This window comes from Ptychodera flava, chromosome 18 (assembly GCF_041260155.1).
Source record: "Ptychodera flava strain L36383 chromosome 18, AS_Pfla_20210202, whole genome shotgun sequence".
NCBI classification, from domain to species: Eukaryota; Metazoa; Hemichordata; class Enteropneusta; family Ptychoderidae; genus Ptychodera; species Ptychodera flava.
Window position 1 is genome coordinate 39,383,748 of NC_091945.1, and position 25,302 is coordinate 39,409,049.

The 25,302-nt window shown below is 38.2% G+C and overlaps 1 protein-coding gene across 1 annotated transcript in view; it reads right to left on the reverse strand.

The window, feature by feature from the left end:
* The window catches only part of LOC139117571 (dnaJ homolog subfamily A member 1-like), an 88,566-nt gene that overhangs the window by 40,696 nt on the left and 22,568 nt on the right, over window positions 1–25,302 (reverse strand). The window contains exons 2-3 of the mRNA XM_070680800.1: window positions 17,055–17,222; window positions 9,669–9,957 (exon numbers count right to left, since the gene is read on the reverse strand). Of these exons, the coding sequence (XP_070536901.1) occupies window positions 9,669–9,957; window positions 17,055–17,186 (421 nt within the window). The 5' untranslated portion in view covers window positions 17,187–17,222. The remainder of the gene's footprint in view (window positions 1–9,668; window positions 9,958–17,054; window positions 17,223–25,302) is intronic.

Here is a 25,302-nt window from a genome sequence, read left to right on the forward strand (position 1 = left end):
AGGTGGGTAAATATCCAATATATATGGAGGTTTCACCATCTTACAAATCCGACCTTAGTTTTAGTCAAGGGTCTATGATCTGACCAAACAATTCTAATTTCGATATTGTGTTGCCCAGTAGCTGCAAATATCCGATATCATATAATGTTGAAGTGTCATCGAAATCCAGATTACCTCGACACATGCAACTCGATCGATACGCTAAACTATTATTCTTTTATGATCACGACGAGATCTCCACCCTAACACATGTAACGTCTTTCGCTTTGATGCAGTACCGTATCTTTGAATAATTTTGTCAGGTATTTAGCTTAGCAAAACATTCTGGTAAACTTCTGTACAATAGGAAAAGCTACTGGCCCGTCTTTTAAGGAACAGCAGGACATATTTCAAGAGTTACTGGTACGTCCGGCATGGAAACTGCTGCTCTCCGACCATCGGGTTAGCGTGAATTCCGCACGCTGTTGTCATGTGATAACCAGACGTTGCGTGCGTGTGGAGCAGTAGTTTGTAACGTCGAATGACACTTTTACACGTGGTCATAATTACTAATAGTATTTTTTTTTATAGATTTTCTAATGATTTCCGCGAATTTTGACCAGCAACCTCGTAGAGTATCACTGTAAATTGGCAATTATCTTTGAGGCCAAAAAAAAGAAAATAAATTGTGCTGTTCTGTTCAGATAACATGGTTTTAAAAATAAGGTAGGTACGTCGGCAGGATTTTTTTTTCTTTTTACAAAATATTTTTATTTTTAAATATGCATTTTCAGGGGTTCAGGGCGCTCAAACACTGGCCATAACATTTCCAGATCAAAATGTACCATATAGGTATATAAAGGAAAAAACATAAGACACCCTCTTTCAAGCAAAAATCAAATGCCAAGTATCGAACGTGTGATTTTACGGATTTTTCTTTGTTTTCTTTTTAGTTCCTTGTTTACGTAGCTCCAAAAAAATTAGGGTCGGCAGATAAAAAATAGAGTAGGTCGGGTTATCGGAACAGCACAATATTTTTTGTTTGACCTAAGAATACTTCGTATTTGCAACGTACAGTACAAGAAGTTCTTGCTATGAGTTCCTGATACGAACGAAATGTAGTATATATTCCACATTATATCTGACGCCGTCACAAAGATTTCTGTAAACCATGTAAATAATTTTATCTAATAAGAGAATCGGAAAGTTTAATTCGAGGTACAACGAACTAAAGTAGTCCTCGCGTAGAGAAAATAATGTTTCTTATAGCTTGCACGAATTTCGCTTGTTTCACATTGTACTACACATGATCCAAACGAAAACAAAATACTATAGCAGTAGCCTGTACAATATATTATTATGCTTCCACTCCCACTTGCACTAGGTGCAAACCCCCTGTTAGGTATGGCAACAAGTCAGGAATGTTATAGAAAATTTCATTCAAAGTAAGATAAGAAGTGAAAACATTAATGAGGAAAACTGTAAATCTTACTTACCAGTATGAATACGCTGCCATAGCGAAGCTTGTGGGCGGACAAGTGAAAGTTAACCGATATTTTGAAATTACGTTCGTAAAACCGTCATCCAATCACAAGCTTCCCCTTGTGGGTCATGACCATTGACCCCAGTCAATGTGGGTCATGTATGATAATAGCGTTTACTGGCTGACACTGCTCCGAAAACACAGCTTTTTCATGGACTTAACAGAGAGATTTTGGATATTGGTGTGATTTTTATGAAGTTGATGAACTGGAGCATCGATCGACCCCAATAAGCAAGTTGTATTTGAGATAAAGAGGGCGAAACCGTCTGTTGAAATTTACTCGGGCTCCGTGCATGGCTGCCGCTGTTACTCACCTTGATTTTTATTGTATCAGTGGCGGCTAGCGGTTCGCCTGCATTGACTCTAGAGCCTGTGCGCTGTACAGTGTACTCTCAATTGAGCGATACGTACACACCGTCTTTCCGTCAATGATAATATACTAACCAGCCATTTACAAACCTTTTGTTCAAAGAATTCATCGTTTTTTGGTCCAAAACAACATAAAATGGATAAATGTGGCATTTTAAGTCTCAAAGTTTGACAAGAAATATCGACGGCATCCAAACAGCCACACTGCAGCCGACATATTGACAGGCCATTTTGCTGCGTCACAAAGGTAGACACCCTAAGATGCCGGTTTGTGATTAGACTCCCCAAGTCCTTCGGAATACGTACAGTTCAACACGAACACAGAGGAAATGACACTATACAATATATCATCTTCAGGTTAAAATTGTTTTCATAAATTTTAACGAAAATTAATTAATATTCATGACATATTGTTATGTAAATTTATGCTAATTAGCCGATACTCTATGATTTTTTTCTGGGGAGAACACTGCATACATACATACAGACTGACGACGGACGCCGGACGGATACCCATCCCAATAGCTTCTATAGACTATAGTCTATAGTAGCTAAAAACAAAAAAATGATCTTACATAGTCATTACAATGTCAGCTTATCTCTTAAATCACTTTCGTAAATAAATTATTAGCACCAGGTTTGTATAACATCTATGACCCATTTAGCATTTGGGTAAATTAAACTTTATTAAAGGTACTTTTCACGATCCCTGGGATCGCCTTTGTTCTAGTCTGTAAGAGGATTATGGAGGTGTGATAGCCTTTTGTTTTCAATTGACATTGTAATCCGGTATGTAAAATTTTCTGATGAGACAATCTCGTGCTAACAAAGGCCTTTAAACTTGCGGTATTTAATTTCCATGACCCTACTAAAATTTACAATGAAGAAACATTTCTAATGATATCGGTTGTTTTTTAACATTATGTATAGTCATTTATAGGTGAAAGAAAGGGAAAAGTAAAGTGGTAGGAGGGGCATATTGCAGTTATGTAAAATGAGGAATCTTAAATGATATGATGCATTGCCTACACACACAAAAATACACTAAATAATCAAAATGCTTGAATAAAATGTCAATTTGCTCAATATTTTTTTAAGAAATCTATTAACAACAACGATTTTGTTCCAATTACTAAGTTTTATATTTATTCGAATTATGCACTGTCTCACCTCTTCCTCTTAGAGTTTACTAGTCATTTTGTTTGTCATTCTATACATTCAATACAGAGTGGAAACAAAAACTACTTGTTGTGTAGATTAAATATAATTTTTAAGTGAAATGCAGTGAAAAGCGAAAAACAGTGGCAGCCATACTTGATTTACGCAAATTAGGAATATTTCTCGGGCGATAAAATGTATTCAAAAATATTGCCTGGACAAAAAATAAGATAAATGTATACTCTACCTGAACATAATATCGCATTTTTCTCAATTCAATATACATATTTCTTTTGTTAGTGAATGTATTGCACCCATTATCCGTTTATATCTATACAAATTAGGTAATGTTATACCTCTTAGATTGTATTGGACTTTTAGTATGTCATTCTAGGACCTCTCTAAAATACACAAAGAAAAAATTATTGTATTGCTGTCAGAAGTAGCTTAAAATAGTTATTAATTAGGGATTTACAAAGAAAAGCGAAGTATTGTGGGGGCCATATTTGATTTATGCAAATGAGGAATATTTCTAGGATGACAAAATATTTCAATCAACATTGCCTAAACCAAAAACAAGGCAAATAAGCCCAAAATCTGCATACATCATGTTTAGCCAAATATTTTTAGTAGAATCATTCTATCAGTACCTAGTTTGTAACCATAATCTTTTTATATTTATGCAAATTAGGCATTGTTTACACTAGATTGTACTAGGCTTTTAGTATGTCATTGCAGGACTTCTCTGAAATACACAGTGAATAAATAATTCTATTGCTGTCAGAAGTAGCTTAAAAATACCGTCAAGGACACTATGTGCTCACATTCGGTTTGAATTGGTCCATTCGAGAACTATTTAAACCAGGAAAAACAAGAATGACAAAAGCAAATAAGGTCTGCAACTTAGGTATTGGAGGTCATCTTTAGGAACATGCATATCAACTTCTATAGCAATTGGACAAGCAGATCCTAAATGCATAAGCAAATGTCAACAACAAAACATAGGGCCAAAGTCCCTGAAGCTACTATAGACATGGATACAAAATTAAGTATTTCCTGACTGTATGAAATTATCTCACTAAGGTCATCCTAGGGACTTGTAAACCAAATATTAAAGCTGTCTGACCAGCGGTTTTGAAAAAACAAGCAACCCAACAGTCGACAGAGCTCTGCTGTGTTATGTAGAGATTAACGTTTTGTGACACATGTATTGTTCAAGAAGGTGGATATCTTTGATAGCTCATTTCAGGATGGCCTGACCAAAAATGGAAAAAAAATTCCTTAAAAATACAGATTTGCATATTTCATCACAATTTTAACAAATCTACTTTGGGTTATCCCTAGGGACCTGTATACCAAATAACAAAGCTGTCTGACCAGTGGTTATGAAGAAGATTTTTTACCAAAAACGCCTTTTTGGCGCTACTTTTGAATATTTTCAACAATATCAAAAAATTAATAAAACTAGTTTCTCAAAATCATATATTTTATCTACACAACAAATATCAAATCAGTAAGTACTGCTGTTCTCAAGATATTTGAGTGGACGGACGCCTCACAAACGGACATACATACATACATACATACATACAGACTGACGACGGACGCCGGACAGATACCCATCCCAATAGCTTCTATAGACTATATAGTCTATAGTAGCTAAAAACAGAGAAGGCTTGATAAAAAGAAAAGGTGGGAGTGGGCGAAAAATGCACAAGGGATCTGGTAAAAAAGTAATGCTACATCATCAATCTTCTAGACCCTACCCCTTCCTGAATATCAAATGTTCCACCCCTTGGTATTACATAAGACCAAATGACAGGAAGTACATTTACAACCTTGGAGATTTTTTAATTAATGCCATGAGTGTTATCATTCTAATGCAAACAGCACTTAAGGTAGTTACAGATAGTGAAATGCCTTCCACTGTGGGCAGTGATTACAACATCTGGAATTATCCTGGATCCAAATTTCTCATCAGTTCTTGTATGTCTTACATAGAAAAGTTGCAAAAATTGGTCCAAAATGAAAAAAATCACCTCAGCTTTGTTTTCTTGATCAAATTTTCCTACAAATTGATACCAAATATGACAAAATTATGTTCACAGCCTTCAAAATTGTCTCACAACATATCCTGGGTTGGTGTAGGTCATTTAAGGTCACAAACTGACAAAATTACCTAAAATATACGAATTTTGGGGTTTCCCAACACTTTGAGCAGAAAATTAAGGATACCTTCACAATATTCATAAAATACCGTCAATGACGCTGTACCTTCTCTAATGTGTGGCCAGGTCAGGTAATTGGTTGTTGGCATGGAGTTGTTGGTAAATAGTTGATGATGTAGGGGCATGAGGTGGGATATGGACCCAAAGAACCCAAAAGATGATTAAATACATCAATCAAAAAATTCTAAGCTACAGTATAAACTGCCTAAAGATAGTTCAATGTGGGAAAAGTTAAATAATTCAGAAATAAGAATTCACAGTCCAAAATAGTAATGACGCACTTCCTTACTGACCTGAGTGCATGTGAAATACACAACCTGGCATCTGTAAATTAAATGTATACCAAGTGATCATTTTAAGTCACGTTTAACTGTTTTTAATGGATTTTCCAAAGAGTCCTGTGAAAATGATGAAAAACGCTTATCTGGTCTTGTGTTTGTATAACCTCATGGCTGATAATTGTCATAGTATTGAAAAAAAATTGAAAGTGAAGAAATTACTGTTTTTAATAGGCATATTTTCCTTGAAATACATGACCGTGTAAAGAATATATGCTATTAAGTGTTTAAGAGTAAATTTCTTTTAAAAAATAATTTAATCTGTGACCAAAGGATTTTTATCTTTGAGTTTACAAATTCAAAAATTGCAATTTGTTCAATCATCTTGTGCAGTGCAAAATTTATAAAATGACTGAAAAACAAAAAAAATTGGCAGAATTACAGTCTTTGTGATGTAAAATTATGGGTTGACATCACGATAACTGTTAATCTGTTTGAAGTACTAATATACTATAATTTAAAAAGAAAAGTTCATGCAGAAACGGTAAAATATATTGTCAGCAATGTAGTGTTAATTTTGACTTTACATCAAAATATGCCTTTGCTGGATACCAAATATATAGGGTGAAATATTAAAATCAGCCATGTTCAGCAAAATCCACACAACAGCATTGATCCTTTTCTAATTTGATTTTATTTGCTCATGTTATCCTTGTATGACAGTCAGTATAATATGGAACTTGAACACAACACAGTGAATAAGTATGCTGTAAATGAAATGGTGTGGCTGCATCCACATGCAGCAATAGGAGTGCCTTTGTCTCTCACCCCTCATTTCCAACCTGTCCCATCCCTGAAAAAATAGTTTGGTCTTATATTTATAATGTTAATAATTTCTGTATTTGTTAAAATGTGCGCATCTCAAAAACTTTTGATCATAAACATTTTCATTGTTTTTTATAGCTGACCAGTCAGTTAACCTGTTTATATTGAATATTTGCACATTTTTCCGCAGTATTTGACATTTTCTGAATACTTCTTATTCAGTTTGTCATTTCCTAAAAGTTTAAATGCTCCATTGAGTGGTCAAGCTTTCCACAAGCATCAAATGTGGTACTTCATATAGGAGGGTCTGCCTCTAGAGGGCGGGCATCATGAATAGTGTTTGTTGGTTAATTCCTCCACGTAAACTTCTGATTGTACTGTAAACATTGAACATGGCCGACGTCCGATTTTCCTGTCTAAAACTTTCACTCATTTTCGTTCATATGACTCTGAAACTCCAGGAAACAATTGGGAAGAAAGGGTTATCTTGAAATATTGAGGTACTCGCCGATATTTTGCAAAATTAAATGAGAAAAAATGCAAGGAAAATGCCGACAGGCTTACACAATGACAGTTTTCAGACTCTGCAGATTATGCAACAGGCCAAGATCACGTGAGGCCATGAGGGGATATCCATGCAACTCAGTACCAAACACTAGCACTCACAGAGTGAGCAAACACAAAGTGAGTACCCCTAACGTCAGCTCAGTAGTCTGTAATAGATTGTAGTCAACTAAGAAACCTTGGAGAAAGGCTTAACACTGTGGCTATGCCGCTAAGTCCCTTTTGATTTTTGTCACAGCTCAAAATCGTTCTCCCACACCTCAACCTGAGCCATGAACACCCCCACCAGTTTATGATATGACCCATCACAATGGCATGACGTCAACGGATCTTGACAGACGGAAGTCTTGACAGACGGAAGTACTTGACAGCAGCATACTGGTTTTCAACTCTAATACCTTCTCTGTCTATAAATAGACACGAGAAGGTAAAAACTGTATAAGGTTCACCTAAGGTACTTGCACACAAATTTTCAAAGCAATCAAAAAAGCGGTTCTTGAGTTATTTATTCTTAACCATTTTCACATTTTGTAAGCTCATTTGCATAATTTTGGCAATGCAGACTTCATTTGAACAAAATCCCATCTATAGCCCAGGATGCATCCACACACCAAATATCAAGCTGAAACGTGCAGTGGTTTGCATGTTTTTGATGCTGACGGACATACCGTACGTACATACATACATACATACATACACACATACATACAGACGCCATCGACTTCAGCCTATACGATAAACTCACATTGGTATAACCAAATGTGAGCTAAAAATAGTTATTAATTGGGAAAAATACAAAGAAAAGTGAAGGTTGTGGTGGCCATATTGGATTTATGCAAATGAGGAATATTTGCATGACGACTAAATATTTCCAACAACATTACCTAAACCAAAAACAAGGCAAATAACCCCAAAACCTGCATAACATATCATGTTTAGCCAATTATTTTTCCCCAGAAACATTCTATCAGCACTAAGTTTGAAACCATAATCTTTTGACATCTATGCAAATTAGGCTCTGTTTACAATTCTAGATTGAACTAGGCTTTTAGTATGTTAATCTAGGACTTCTCTAAAATACAATGTGAAAAAATTATTCTATTGCTGTCAGTAGTAGCTTAAAAATAGTTATTATTTAGAGAAAAACAAAGAAAAGTGAAGTGTTGTGGCAGCCATACTGGATTTATGCAAATGAGGAATATTTGTATGACGACAAAATATTTCCATCAACATTGCCTAGACCAAAAACGAGGCAAATAAGCCAAAACACCTGTATCAGAATCATGTTTAGCCACATATTTTAAGTAGAAACCTTCTATCAGCGACAATTTTATACCCATGAGCCCCCTTTACATTTATGCAAATTAGGCACTGTTGTACCCCTTAGATTTTATTATACTTTTAGTATCTTATTTCTAGGACCTTTCCAAAATGTATGGTGAAGAAATAATTTCTGTTGCAATTTTTTGGCTTAGATTGACTGGACTAACAGACCTGTGTGCAGGGCTAGGTACACAAAGCAATGTGCTCAGCTGCGCTTCTAAACTTACGCAAAACCCACTTTTGGGAGTGGGTCGGAGACACGGAGGCCGTAAGCGACGTATAGGGTCTAGGCAACTGTCATTGCGATGTACTCACTTTTGGTTCGAATGCGATGCAACTGATACAAATAATTACACGATGCATAGAGAATAACAACCGACAGTACAGTACCCGCTCGGCGCGGTGTCACGATGTCACAGATGCTACACTGTGCACTGTTCAGTCCGAGTGCGATGTTTCCAAGTTCAACAAATGATCATGTCGTGTTTGTAAAACGAACCAACGTAATGGCAAGAAAATGCCCTAAAAGTCTTAAAAGTTGACAAAGATTTGCTAACGATCAAATGCACAGAAAATGCACTACTCTGTACCTGTTTCACTATCACCACTGCTGAGCAATCTGACATCGTTTTAGTTTTACCATTGACCCAATTGCGTTTATGGTTTTATTTGTTTCACAGTCCGTGTCATCGATACTAAAATCAAACTTACAAGCAAATGCCCTGTTTATTTCACTATTTGACAGTAGTTTGTGAGACGTGCATTTGTTTATGCGACGTGAGCTCATCGATTTGCATTGTGCTGAAGTTAGTGTGTAGGTGACGGCCGCTCAGCGTTCTAGCTGTACTTTGATAGTGGACATATGCGTAGTAATATTGGTCATGTGCTGGGGTTCAATCATGGCAGTTGGTTCAAATCGCGGACGCCCTTACCGACATTGAACCTTGCCGTAAAGAGCAAAAAGGTGGTTTTACATATCCTTGAACCCGTCCATAGTCACAATTTAGGTCTCCTATTGATTTGACGTTCCAGTGACCTCGAGGTCGCATGAATATACGGCTAGTTTTCAATCGGATTCGAACCCACAACACACGGCATCAGTCGCCTAGCTGAGAGGCCACAGAGAGAACCGCTCGGCTAAATTTCCACTCCCAAAAAAGAGTGGTTAATCTGCCTGTGCCAGAGATACTTGTGAGCGAACGCGCGGTAAGAACTCTGATTCCGAGAGTGGCCTGCACTATTATAAAATTTGCATCCTCAAGAATGCTGTTTATACTACGTAATGAGGTCATCTCTCTCACAATCAGTCCATGCAATGATGTATGTTTCTAAATTTTCGTTTTAAACAAAGTAACATCACACAATACACACAAACACAAATTTGCTTTTATAACCACGCACCTTCACACTTGTCACATATGACATTTTTTTGTAAGGCTAGTTTTCTTACGGCACCATTGTACATGTCCTCTAATGAAACACTAAGCTGGTGAACAACATCTTTTCCACGTCTTTCACGTTGATGACGTCTTGATCCCCCACCAAAGAACATATCAAAGATGTCCATAGGGGAAGAGAATCCACCACCACCTGTTGATCCTTCTTTGATACCCTGCTCACCAGCCTCATCATATAACTTACGTTTCTTCTCATCAGACAACACTTCATATGCCATAGAAATCATTTTGAACTGTGGAAGACAATAAATAAAATATGAATGGGTTGTAATAGGAAAGACTGAATATAATGCTGAAGGATTCAAATTGGTCACCACAGATAACTACCCCTTTGTGTCCCTGATTGGGAAAGTTCTTTAAATCTTTACCTGCCAGACAGTATTTAGACTATTACTTCCCCATCAGCCAAGTCAGTAAAAAGTGGTATTGAGCCCAAACAAGACAGATTTTCACCCACTTGGCTTGGTATGTTATAGCATCTTTAGTCCAAAAAAATCAAGTTTACAGTATTTATGTTTTCAACAGCCTTCAAATGTACAGTATTATGTTAAGATACACTGTATGGAATATGTTGTGTTTCATTAATTTTAACCATCTTGACCTGGTGGTGAAATATGGACTTGGCAGGAAAAGCTTTAAATATGTAAATTTGAAACTGGCTGATGTAACCAGATATGAACTGAAAATGCTCTCGTGTTTCATAATATATTGCAGTTATGTGTAAATTTGAACCTTTGCCACATGTTTGCAACTTCATTAAAAATTTGAAAGTGTTATGATCAACATAATGAATAATATTCACCACAGATTAATTATAAATCCAAGTATATATCCCCAATCAGAAAAGTTCATTAAAATATGCAAATTAGGAATTAACTGAAATGTTCTCATTAAATATGCAAATTAGGAATTGGCTGAAGTAAAAATGTTAAATGACTTTAAATAATGCTGCATCATAGTATCTTTAATGTACAAAGCAATTTGTCAACTTAAGACAAATAAATGTCCTTAATTAGGAAAGTTCATTAAATTTGCAAATAAGGAATTGGCTAAGAGGTCATTTTCAAATAGGCGGTACCGCCAATACCTCCCGCGGTATACCTCTAACCCTGGAGGGACCAGTGGTACGGTAGTTACTAAGTTAGCAGCTTTTAATTAGCTTGCATGCACAATGAGACTGCGGAAAACCGCGCTACTTAGTACGTCATTAGTAAACTACTGTTTGAAGTCTTCTGATTTTTGCGGACAGCCATTTGGAAACAGAGTGATTGAAAGAGAACGGGCCTTATGCATGGCCACCTGGCAGTGTCTGGCTTGTAATATCAGTATTGGAATCCCCAAAAGTGCTGTTGCCGTTTAACGACATCGTTGAACGAGTCAGTGTTGAACAATTCACACGGCACTATAGGTAGGCGCGTCCTAACAGTGAGAAATCAAAGTGAGACTTGAGTGGACACCGTGGGTCATCAGTATGTATTAGGGAGATGGTGCAGTGGCAAAGAATGTGAAATTTTCAGAAGAGTTACTTTCAGAATGTGCTTAGGAATACAATTCAGAATAACATTCAGACACTCACTATGTGAGATAATATTCTGTATATTCAAAGCCTAAGCACATAGCGAAAATATTCCGCCAGGTGTGAACTCATAAATATTCATGAATACAACAAAGTATAAAGTAGTCCCCAGGGAACACAAGGTGTCATTCCTCACACAGCCATGGCGCCGACGACAACGAGCTCAGGATGGTTTCAGCTTCCACCCTTCATACCAACAGTGCAACCTCGGCGACTGCCATGCCCAGCATTTCAGCGCATGGAGAAACCCAGACTCAACGACTAGTTCTGGCAGTTGCTACGTTCATGGCCACCTGTGCCGGGCACTCAGCTCACCTTACTGTGCCACGAGCGTTTGCCGGTATGGCGTCCACCGACATTAGTGGGATGTCCAATCCCGGTAAAGAAAGCGTTCAGGTACGTGTATTTTTAGACTGAGCCGAGTATTGTGGATGGATTTTATGTCAGATATTACACAGACCATATGACAGCATGGATGCACACCCATGATGACAGTGACATAGCTCTTCATCATTACAATTTGTGTCTGGCAGTGGGCTACTCATTTTAGCTGTACGGCAAATTATACTATTGCAAGTTTAGCCCACGTTGGGCACAGTTGTCCCATTATTTTCATGTGAGAGAATTGAAAATGCATATATACGAGTAATATATGAAGTCTATGAGTTTCTTGCACAGTTTCTTACAACGCCCACTATTTTTCTTTCATGGAATGTATATTTGGTGGCTGCATGCGATGCCAACCCTGTCTTCCCTGCGAGGGAATGATGTAGTCCCTTGTGAGGGACGGAATGTAGAGTAAGGTGGCTGCATGCGATGCCCACCCTGTCTTCCCTGCGAGGGAATGATGTAGTCCCTTGTGAGGGACGGAATGTATAGTGAGGTGGCTGCATGCGATGCCCACCATGTCTTCCCTGCGAGGGAATGATGTAGTCCCTTGTGAGGGACGGAATGTAGAGTGAGGTGGCTGCATGCGATGCCCCCCTGTCTTCCCTGCGAGGGAATGATGTAGTCCCTTGTGAGGGACGGAATGTAGAGTAAGGTGGCTGCATGCGATGCCCACCCTGTCTTCCCTGCGAGGGAATGATGTAGTCCCTTGTGAGGGACGGAATGTAGAGTAAGGTGGCTGCATGCGATGCCCACCCTGTCTTCCCTGCGAGGGATGATGTAGTCCCTTGTGAGGGACGGAATGTAGAGTAAGGTGGCTGCATGCGATGCCCATCCTGTCTTCCCCGCGAGGGAATGATGTAGTCCCTTGTGAGGGACGGAATGTAGAGTAAGGTGGCTGCATGCGATGCCCATCCTGTCTTCCCCGCGAGGGAATGATGTAGTCCCTTGTGAGGGACGGAATGTACAGTAAGGTGGCTGCATACGATGCCCACCCTGTCTTCCCTGCGAGGGAATGATGTAGTCCCTGTGAGGGACGGAATGTACAGTAAGGTGGCTGCATGCGATGCCCACCCTATCTTCCCTGTGAGAGTATGGAAGATGTAGTAACTGTGGTCACGGTCACGGCCACGGCCATGGCTAAATCGTGACGGATTTCTCCCTGTGAGGGATTGAACGTAAGCTTATAGTAAGGTGATGTATGTAATGCCCACCGTTGCAGTTTTCGGAGAGGAAACTTGTAATCATTTGAGGTGTGCTGTTGTGAAACTGCCTTCTGTGTATGTGCTTGTAGATGCGGCTCCAACTGTCGGAGTTACAGAAAAAGAAAAAAAAAGTTCGACGAGTTGGACGAGTAGTACATCTCAGCGACAGAGTTGAAGTTCTTTATCAGTTGTGTCAATTCCTGAGGGAATTTTGTTGTGGTATAAGTTTGCAGAAGATCATTAAAGTGTAAATGCAAAATAGATTGCAGTTTCTCAGTAGTGGTTCCCTTAGACAGGGGGGCGAATACTAAAAGCCCTGGCCTTACGGCCGCCTGCCAGTTGCAGGATCCTGTCTGGGGGTGCCCTCTATAAATTTAACAAGGGCTTTTTGCTCAGTTTGGCTTTCCAAACTGAAAGATGTATTATACAGTTGATCAGTGTTTAGCGTCGGATAACCTTTACCTGGTAAGCCAGAGGGCGCCCCAGACGGGGATCAGACACGCGTGTTTCTTCATAGAAGCAGTTTTGGCAGGAAGGAGTAAGTTTCCCATGATGACTTGACCTTCAGAAACCTAAATGTGTTCATTGCAGGAGAAGTACATAATCATTTGCAGCTTAGCATTTGTTGACTGAAATTCTGCCAGGTAATCCCATTTTACCTTTGGCTCTCCGAAGGGGTAAAAGTATCGGAGTACGGAACTCCGTGCAAGGGCTCTTAAAGGGGATTGTTACGACTACCCATCGCCAGCTCCTGTGACACGTCAGAAGAATTTGTCATGCGAATTATTCGGCAAGTTCATTGCATCCGCTATCTATGACAGATTGATACCGGAGGTTATATAAGTCAGGGTATAGTATAATGGCTGGGAAGTTTTTGTGAAATGATTTCTTCAATGTCCTTTATTTTATATCGATGTGAGGATGGGGAGTGAGGAATGGGAGAATTAGGATTGGGAGAATAAGGATTGGGAGGTTGAGAGTTTATGGTAGACTAGGTTTCAGTAAAGGAATACGTTGTGTTTGGTATGAAGCAACGATGCTCGCATCCTTTCCAATCCTTCATACAATAGGCAATATCATTGAGCGAAGTGATTAGGCTTTAAATATTACTTTATTCAAAGCCTAAGCACATAGCGAAAATATTCCGCCAGGTGTGAACTCATAAATATTCATGAATACAACAAGTATAAAGTAGTCCCCAGGGAACACAAAATGTCATTCCTCACACAGCCAGGGCAGAGAACGCAGGGAGCTAGGAGGTACACTGTTAAGGAACCATTTGTAAGTCATGACGGTAGCGGAAAGGAAAGTTTGGTTTGTTTGTTTTATTTTTGTTTTAATTTTGTTTTTGTTTTTGTTTTTTTATCCCACCCTCCCTCCCTGTACATTGTGTTAAAAGGCTACTTTGCTCATGATATGCCGCAACGATGCTCGCATCCTTTCCAATCCTTCATACAATAGGCAATATCATTGAGCGAAGTGATTAGGCTTTAAATATTACTTTATTCCAGAAGAGTCCTTTCAGAATGTGCTTTGGAATACAATTCAGAATAATATTCAGACACTCACTATGTGAGATAATATTCTGTATATTCTAGAAGTAACAAGTCATTGACAATGACATAGTCCCCACTTGTAATAGGAGTATTAGTCTTGATGGGGCAGGGAAATGTGGTCATTAAGAAGTATCACTGGAGTGTATATGTTCAGATCTATGGACACATAGGTCTATGTCATTGTTCCCATTTTGAAACAAGAGGCATGTCTAAGTTATGGTTCTAAATCGGGAAAAAAGATCAGACCTCTAGCTGTATTGGCCTGCCAAGAAATATATATGTGCATAATAAATGAGGTACAAGATGTGACATCTTAAGGTCTACTATCCTATCAAATTGAAGCGTAAAGACTTCTGGTTACTGAGTTACGCATATATATGCATATTCAAGGTCAAAGGTCATCAAGGTCACGCGACATTTTGAAAAAAAAACAGTGTATTGCTAATTAATCCATATATGCCAAAATTCAGACCTCTAGCTCGATTGGCTTGCCCACAATTATATATGGGCATAATTAACCCTTTTCCTGCCAAGTCCATATTTCACCACCAGGTCAAGATGGTTAAAATTAATGAAACACAACATATTCCATATGATGTATTTTAACATAATACTGTACATTTGAAGGCTGTTGAAAACATAATACTGTAAAGTTGATTTTTTTGGGACAAAAGATGCTATAACATACAAAGCCAAGCGGGTGAAAATACGTCATGTTTTGGCTCAATACCGCTTTTTACTGACTTGGCTGATTGAGAAGTGATACAGTTATTACTGTCTGGCAGGAAAAGGGTTAACGAGGTAAAGCATGTGTTGTCATAAGGTCTCCCATCCTACTAAATATAAAGGACATAGCACTTGTGGTTACTTATTTATTGACATAATCGTGTATTTTAGGTAAAAGGTTATCGAGGTCACATGACATTTTGTCAAAAAATTTCTATCCTATAGTCTGTCCCTATATACTACAATCATACATTTATTAGCACCAGGTTTGTATAGCATCTATGACCCATTTAGCATTTGGGTAAATTAAACTTTATTAAAGGTACTTTTCGCGATCCCTGGGATCGCCTTTGTTCTAGTCTGTAAGAGGATTATGGAGGTGTGATAGCCTTTTGTTTTCAATTGACATTGTAATCCAGTATGTAAATTTTCTGATGAGACAATCTCGTGCTAACAAAGGCCTTTAAACTTGCGGTATTTAATTTCCATGACCCTACTAAAATTTACAATGAAGAAACATTTCTAATGATCTCGGTTGTTTTTAACATTATGTATAGTCATTTATAGGTGAAAGAAAGGGAAAAGTAAAGTGGTAGGAGGGGCACATTGCAGTTATGTAAAATGAGGAATCTTAAATGATATGATGCATTGCCTTCACACACACACAGAAAAATACACTAAATAATCAAAATGCTTGAATAAAATGTCAATTTGCTCAATATTTTTTAAGAAATCTATTAACAGCAACGATTTTGTTCCAATTACTAAGTTTTATATTTATTTGAATATGCACTGTCTCACCTCTTCCTCTTAGAGTTTACTAGTCATTTTGTTTGTCATTCTATACATTCAATACAGAGTGGAAACAAAAACTACTTGTTGTGTAGATTAAATATAATTTTTAAGTGAAATGCAGTGAAAAGCGAAAAACTGTGGCAGCCATACTTGATTTACGCAAATTAGGAATATTTCTCGGGCGATAAAATGTATTCAAAAATATTGCCTGGACAAAAAATAAGATAAATGCACACTCTACCTGAACATAATATCGCATTTTCTCAATTCAATATACATATTTCTTTTGTTAGTGAATGTATTGCACCCATTATCCGTTTATATCTATACAAATTAGGTAATGTTATACCTCTTAGATTGTATTGGACTTTTAGTATGTCATTCTAGGACCTCTCTAAAATACACAAAGAAAAAATTATTGTATTGCTGTCAGAAGTAGCTTAAGCATTAAGACATGCAACTACATTTACCTCTATTGGCTTGCTCAAAATTAGATATGCACATAATTAATGAGGTACAATATGTGGCGTCATAAGGTGTCCCATCATACAGATGCCACCAGAGAATACCATTTCCACTCCAAAATTTCATTTTTCGGACACCCCCTCTCCCCCCACGTTCGCCACGCTCACTCGCTGCTCGGTCGCTTCGCTTCCTTGCAGTCCACCTGTCTATTTTCTTAAATTACCCGGTTACTTTTAAATATAAGGACAACACTGGGTTGTATATCAATTTTTTCTGTCCAGTGTCCTTTACAATTTCTTTGGATGGGTCGGTGGAGTTAAATGCTGCCGGTACCGTCAAGGGTGGGACGTGTGAAATTGTTCTGTTGTTAACACTATTCATAGAATCATACAAATTGAAAAGAGTAATAACTAGTGCCATTGTAAAACAAAAGAAGCTACAAATAATCTGTCTTCCTTTCGTGTGATCGTAAGCAAGTAATTCATTCATCAATTTGTAAAACTGGTTTACATTTGTCTTACGTCTTTTACCAGAATGTTTCACGTCTGTCCATACCCGATTACATCCACCATTCAAAAAATTTTTGTCAGACTAGAATTGGAGGGACAAAACTTTCTCACCTTCTCAGGATCCTCTGGGTTTTTGTCAGGGTGGTATTTCAAGGCTAGTTTCCTATAGGCTTTCTTCAACTCAGATTCAGAAGCAGTGGGTTTGACACCTAGAATGTCATAAAACTTGGTTTCCTTCACCATGGTTCTGCTTTGTTATTCCTTTCTGCAATACACTTTCTGTGTAGATGAAATCAAAGTAAGACTCAGTCTAAAGCAGCACATACATGTAATCAAAAATACCGTCAAGGACAGTGTGCTCACATTCGGTTTGAATTGGTCCATTCGAGAAATATTTAACCCTTTTCCTGCCAAGTCCATATTTCACCACCAGGTCAAGATGGTTAAAATTAATGAAACACGACGTATTCCATATGACGTATTTTAACATAATACTGTACATTTGAAGGCTGTTGAAAACATAATACTGTAAAGTTGATTTTTTTTGGACAAAAGATGCTATAACACACCAAGCCAAGTGGGTGAAAATACGTCATGTTTTGGCTCAATACCGCTTTTTACTGACTTGGCTGATGGGGAAGTGATACAGTTATTACTGTCTGGCAGGAAAAGGGTTAAACCAGGAAAAACAATGACAAAAGCAAATAAGGTCTCCAACTTAGGTACTGGCATGGAGGTCATCTTTAGGAACATGCATATCAACTTCTATAGCAATGGGACAAGCAGATCCTAAATACATAAGCAAATGTCAACAACAAAAAATAGACAGAGAAGGTTTGATAAAAAGAAAAGGTGGGAGTGGGAAAAAATGTACAAGGGATCTGGTGAAAAAGTAATGCTACCTCATCAATCTTCTAGACCCTACCCCTCCTGAATATCAAATGTTCCATTCCTTGGCAGGGTTTTACATCACTTTTTACTTTTGAGAGTCCCTGGGACCCTGGTGTTAGAAAATGGGAGTCCTACATCAAAATATGGGGGTCCCAATTTATTTCACAAAATGTTTTATAGTTTATCCATGCCATGGTCTTGACTGTGTTCAATTAGTATTAAAACACGGCAAATTGTTGCACATTTCTTAAAATAACTCTTGCATGAAAATTCTAGTTCATACTGAGGGCCCTCATTGATCAATTCAAAGAACACTATCCATGAAACATGACTCATGATTGAAATTATCTCATGACTTTAATGACAAGTTCACAACGTTGTGAAATTTGAAGAAGTATTCAAATTTGGCAAATTGACAAGAAGGTAAGTAATTCCATATTCTGAAATGGCATTCACCTAGCAAGTCCAGTAGGTTTGAGTTCACACTCTGCCAGCAGCTCCTTCGGCAAATAACCTAGCAGTGTTCATGAAGTCAAAATCATCTATGATGGGGCCAACCAGTTTGATGAACATTAGTCTATTAAGCCTTTGAGGATTGAGTCTATTTCGTGCCCTCTGTTTGATGGCATTTTGTACTGAAAAGCCCCTTTCACATGGGGCAGAGGACACGGTATGACAAGAGCAATTTTAGCAAGAATGGCAAAATCAGGATACTCCTCTGTAAAATCAGTTAGCAACAGCTTGATATACATATCAAAATTCAGTGCGTCCCTATGAGATCTTGTGAAGTGTTTGTAAAACAGAAAGTGTGCCCTAGCTCTATCAGCATCAATACCTGGTGTATTGTTATAATGATTCAACAGTTGATCAAGCTGGTTGACCCCATAGTCAGGTAGGTTGGCCACATTGTCAGGATATCTGTGTGGGTTGAGAATCACATCAAAACATTCCAGAATATTCATCTCATCATCTGGAAATCTGCTATCTAAATTATGCAGCAGTTTGTTGATATAATTTGCTCGTACACTACAGAACCTCTGTCTGAGTGGCTGATTGTCAGTGATTTGAATGTTTTTGTATGTGTTCTTCTGACCATTGCCAGGAACATCACCCAAATCATTAAAGACTTCTCTGACAGTGTGTGAATCATTAGTCATTGTATTCAATGTGTCCCTAGTAGACTGAACACTTTTTTGATATGGGATAGGTTGACAGAATCTTTCTGAAATGTAAGGCTCAAAATTCCAATCACAGTAAGGACATCAATCAATAAGGCAGTGAATAGCAGAAACAATGAATTAGAGACAAATTTCAACAGCCCATCAGCCTTTCCCCTTTTTTGTCACTCGCAAGTGCCAGGGCAATGGGCTCAAAACTGATGAAAATCATCTTGACAGCTGATTCAACCGACAACCAACGAACAGATGTAGGCTCAGTAATTTGTTTTGCCTTCCCATTCAACAGAGTTTGAATTTCTCTAAGTTTGTCATATCTCACACTAGAGTCATTGAAGTATTTATACAATGAATGGATTATATTATGATATTCTTTGCAATATTCAATATCTCTGCCTGCTTGAGAAGCAGCAAGATTCAATCGATGTGCAACACAATGCACTTGAACAAGGTTGGGATTTCTGGCTTTTAATTTTGCACCCAACCCGTTCAAACGACCGGTCATTACGGCGCCCCGTCTGTTCCTAGTCCGTATATTTTGTCTACGGCCGCGTCACAGATTTCTTTGCTAATCAAAAATTCAATCAAGGCGGTTTCGACCCCTGCAGCAGTGGCATCTGTAATTTGCTGGTTACCGAGGAAAGAAACATTCGCCTCGCCATTCTGAATATATCGAACATATATAGCAAGTTTCTTATGAACGGTAATGTCACAAGTCTCATCCAACATTATACCGATGAAGTCACTTGCATGTATACTATCAATCAGGGACTTCTCGATCACACGTTGAATACACTCTTCAAACTCCATAACTATCTGAGGACGTTTGTAATATTCGATGTCTAAGCCGTTCAGATTCTGTAGATGCATGATGTCAGTGAATACATCGCACGGAAGGTCACGTTTAGCGATCAGGTAAACAGTACGTAATTGTGCAGCGTACGCCTCGAGTTCGTTACTCTTACCCTGCAACTGCCGGTCCTCTGCAGATTTGCAAGCAGTAGTAAATTGCGACCTGAAGCTTAGGATTTTAACACTTGTGAGATGACTTTTCGAGTCTTGATGACGAGAGAGAGTTGAATGTTGAAAATTGGAACAACCTTCCGTGAACGGGCATGTGACATTCGCTTTCAAACATACATCGCATTCCATGACGTTTCGCTCTTCAGAATATCGAAGCTATTTAAACCTATCGAGCCAACTTCTGTTGAATGTTCGTAATTTTGCTGACTTGGCCGGGGGACCTGATGTACATGTATCAGTATCGCATGGCGTAGCTGCTGTTTCGGCCTCAACCAAACCCGCATCGTGCTGGTTGCTACGGCCGCCGAAAAACTTTCGCAGATCGGCCTGTTTTGGGTGTTTGACACGACGTGCCATGATGCATAAACAATGTGTTAATCGACGCAAACAGGAAATCGACCAATTAAGAATCAGTTTACATTTTGAAAGTCACTTTTTACGGTAATTAAAATTTGTTTCCGCGGGTACCATTGGTCATCAAACAATGGAGGCCAATGCACTACGGAGCATTCCATTAAAGTATGGGGTCGGTAAGGTTTACTGGGATGTGTTTTACGTGTTCAGCAGCTTCGTGAGGTGTACACCAGCAAGAGATATTTCTGCGTCCCAAGGGACGCGTGGTTTAGTTTTTGAGGGGTCCTGCGTCCGGTTTTGTGCGTAAAGGACGCAGAAATGCGCGTCATGTAAAACCCTGCTTGGTATTTACAACCTTGTGGTTGTAAAATAAAATACAATGTGAGTGTTATCATTCTAATGTAAACAGCAATTAAGTTAGTTACAGATGGTGAAATGCCTTCCATTGTGGGCGGTGATTACAACATCTGGAATTATCCTGGATCCAAATTTCTCATCAGTTCTTGTATGTCTTACATAGAAAAATTGCAAAAATTGGTCCGCAATGAAAAAATTCACCGCAGCTTTGTTTTATGGATCAAATTTTCCTACAAATTGATACCAAATATGACAAAATTATGTTCACAGCCTTCAAAACTGTCTCACAACATATCCTGGGTTGGTGTAGGTCATTTAAGGTCACAAACTGAGAAAATTACCTAAAATATACAAATTTGGGGGTTTCCCAACACTTTGAGCAGAAATTTATCTAATAACATCCCTCGGGACTTTATACCAAATTACAAAGCTATCAAACAAGTTATTTTGAGAACAAGTTTTCTTGACCAAAAATGACAATATTATCTTAAAAATACAAATTTGTATATTTCAGGACAATTTCCAGATATCTAACTATTGTCATCTCTATACATCTGTGTACCAAATATAAAAGCTGTCTGTCCAGGAGTTTTAAAAAGAAAATACTGTTTAAGATTTTTTGACCAAAAATGACAATATTGCTCCAAAATAGTAATTTTCCCAATTTTGTCATAATTTCAACAAATTAGAAGAGTAACACCCTTGCAAAGATCCAACCCAAATTTGAGAGGGACTGGGCTATCGGTTTCAGAGAAGAAGCATTTTTACTGAAAATTAGAAAAATCACCAAAAAATTCAGTAAAAATACAAAATTAAGGATATCTTCACAATATTCATAAAACTGTATAAGGTTCACCTAAGGTACTTGCACACAAATTTTCAAAGCAATCAAAACAGCAGTTCTCGAGATATTAATTCTTGACCATTTTCACATTTTGTAAGCTCATTTGCATAATTTTGGCAATGCAGACTTCATTTGAACAAAATCCCATCTATAGCCCAGGATGCATCCACACACCAAATACAAGGCTGAAACGTGCAGCGGTTTGCGTGTTTTTGATGTTGACGGACATACTGTACGTATATACATACATACATACATACACACATACATACAGACGCCATCGACTTCAGCTTATATGATAAACTCACATTGGTATAACCAAATGTGAGCTAAAAATGAATTATGCTTCACATGGTTTTGATTACAATTGACAGATAATAAAGAAGTAAAAGAAGCAAGGGATTGATGGACACACCTTCGGATACAAATACAAAGATTTTGAGAGGTCCTCCATGCCAGGCACACTACACCAACCAGATATGAACTGAAAATGCTCACGTGTTTCAGTATAGATTGCATTTATGTGCAAATTTGAACCTTTGCCACATGTTTGCAACTTAACAGAAAGTGTTATGATCAACATAATGAACAATATTCACCACAGATCAATTCTAAAGGTCATTACATATTCAAATATGTAATTAGCTGAAATAAAAATAACTAATTTCTTTTAGTACCAAGGCTCAAAAATTTTTTCAAAAATTCACTTGCCATAGGGCAAGTGAATTTTCAATTTCACTTGTCCGGAAGAAAAATTCACTTGCCCTGAATTTCAGATGATTTAAGGAGTAAATGTGTTATGTCATTGTATCACCACTTAATATAGCACGTGTAATTGCCTTTGGTCAGGTCCTTCAAGCTATGTATGCCAAACTGTAAAAGCTTATTAAGTGTTCTCCTCAGAAATTTCTGAAACAGGATCGGCTAATTTACATAACAATAATTATGTAAATTTTATGTTATTTATGTAATACACACATCATTCCATAGCATCAGAAAAAATCCGTCAATAAAAGGATAAAGTACAATCTTTTATGCATTTCATATATTACATCCATATTTTCATTTAAATCTTCCAGTTCTCTCTGAGTAACATTCAAAATCAGTCGTTTTCATGTGATCCTCTGTTACTACATGTTTGTATGTAGCCGGATTGGTAAAACCATGGACATCTTTTTTAACGTCCATGGCAAAACAGTTTCACGGAGAAGTTGATACAGGACTGAATACTGCACTCACAAATAGGAGTCAGCAGGGCATGCCTGCAGAGTAATATTTGTTGACTTTAAAACTCAATTCATAATGAAGAGAAGCCCAAAGAAAATGATACCAGGTATTTCCAAGAACAAGATTTGAAATTGCATCGACTTCTACTTCGGCAAACATACAAAACTTCACCATGGAGGTAGTACTAACTACTACCTCCTTCGGCAAACATACAAAACTTCAACAACTGCGCAGCGTTGAACACAGGGATGTAGAAAATAGCCGGCAGCTGGCAAAAACAACCAGCTGTCAGCAAAATTTTGCCAGCTGTGAAAATTATTTGCAGATGTAAAATTGATGTCATTTCTGCTGCAGTGTAAAAAAATAGCCAAAATCTTCTCGAGAAACAGCAGTTTTTTGTATTTGTGTGTCCAAAAAATCAATCGTGATCGAGTACGAGGATGTATACATACGTGCGTGCGTTCACACAGAAATGGCCACTCATGTTAAATTCAGTCCGCTACGGGATCAGGTATTAGTTGAGTACTAAGTTTACAAAAATCATAGAGTTTCATGTCTTTTCAGACTCCCAAAAATTCCTAGTCAAACGAAATCGAATTGTAAACAAGAGTACGCTGAAACAATCTACATGCATACGCGATCAGTACGTGGTAATGTGTGCTTGTCGGAACGCAGTGCACAGGTCATGCAGGTCACAATTGACCTCGCTGGGGTTTTTTTGGTACGTCATTGTCGGCATGTGTTCGGCTAGCTTTCAGAGTGACTCGGTACAGTCACGCAGTTGTATTTGCATGACAAGCCGATGTCAGCTTTGCGGAGATTGCACGCAGAACGTAAATGTTCGGGCAATAAACAGCCAAGTATCAAGAAATTCTTCAGTGGTTTCTCTGATAAACAGGCCAAACAAACTTGGTGAAAAATCTGCCGATGAACCTGATGGCACTTATGCAGAGTGTCAGTGCAAGTCCTACATGTACTCCGGAAATCGCAACCTAAACAACCGAGTCGAGTTCCCACGCGGCCGTGCAATAGCCGTGTTCCAGTATTATCGAAACAACTGAATGCGAACTGTGTTCAAGTGAAACTGTTGAAACAACCGAAAGTTTTGCTATTGTCAATTCACCAGGTCGTGAATCAAACAACAATGTACAGTACGTGTTATCTCAGAGTGACGGTGAGAAAGAAATCCTAGCTGTGTTTAGCAATGTATTCGATGGCAACGGTGAGCGAAAAATCAGACTTCATTATTTCTATTTGTGCAGCAAAAGCTGCTGTTCTTCGATTCCGACGTACAACAAATATGGGGACAATTCTACAAGTAAATTTTAAGTTTCTCACACGTGGCTATTGAACAGAAAATTGGGCTTTGACGAAGTTAACGGTTTACACTCGCCAATGTACATCAAAAAATAGAGACTATACAAATAATAAATGTTAAATGTTTAGAAATAAAATACCTGAAGAGAGATCACCTGACTGTCCCTACCTTGTTACATCATACATGATGTAAAAGTGTGCAAGATTTGACAAAAATTCATAAAATGGGTCCAGGAAATCCATTCTGGAGACTGCAAAATCAAAAAAAGTATGCACCGTCCCTCCCACACCCATCCCCCGGCGACCGCTTCGCGGTTGCACTACGGACATTGCCGGCTGTCTGACGGTCAACCATAATTTTCCTGCTGTGACGAAAATTTTCTACATCCCTGTGAACACTATGTATGTTTTGTGTGGATAGCACTTGATCACACGCAACCTTTGAACTATAATATATACCTTAACCATACGTACATAGCTGCTTTATTTGGGCTTATTTTAGCTCATGCAGTTCCTTTTTATTTCATTTCATGGTGCCTTAAATATTGTAAAACAGGTCACGGATTTTGAAACTGGATCAACTACAACTATTTCTCAAAGTCAATTGAACAAATCCAGGCAAGTTACGAATGCGTGACACGAGGTGACACACATGGCCTCCATGGCCAGTGTTTCCCCTGGGTTCCAAAATCTTGTCGCAAATTTGGCTAGAAGCCCTAAAAATTTATTCGCCAAACCAGATATTCAATTAGCCAAGCCGATACCACTGATCACAAATGACGTCATTTCTTTCTCATTAATATGCAAAAATAAATATTTGTCTGCTTTAAACCCTGTTAGTGCTACTATGGATACTAAAAGTAACATCAATTAATGGTTCAGATTACAAGGTGCCAACATCAGCCACGCATACAACATAAAATTTGTCCGAATTTCAAGCGACACTTGTCCAAAGTTAGGCGTAAGCTTAAAATGCAACTATATTCAGTAACAAACCTGAAATCGCTATCCTGCGATACTGTACATATCGCTACAGACAACGGCACGAAACCTGGTTCAGCACACTAGTTTTTTCAAACGAATCAGATATCCATTCTCGTAGCAGTTCGAAAGTAAAATACTCTCAGACTTGAGAAATATGTGCATTTTTTAAGACTTCCAATACATTTGC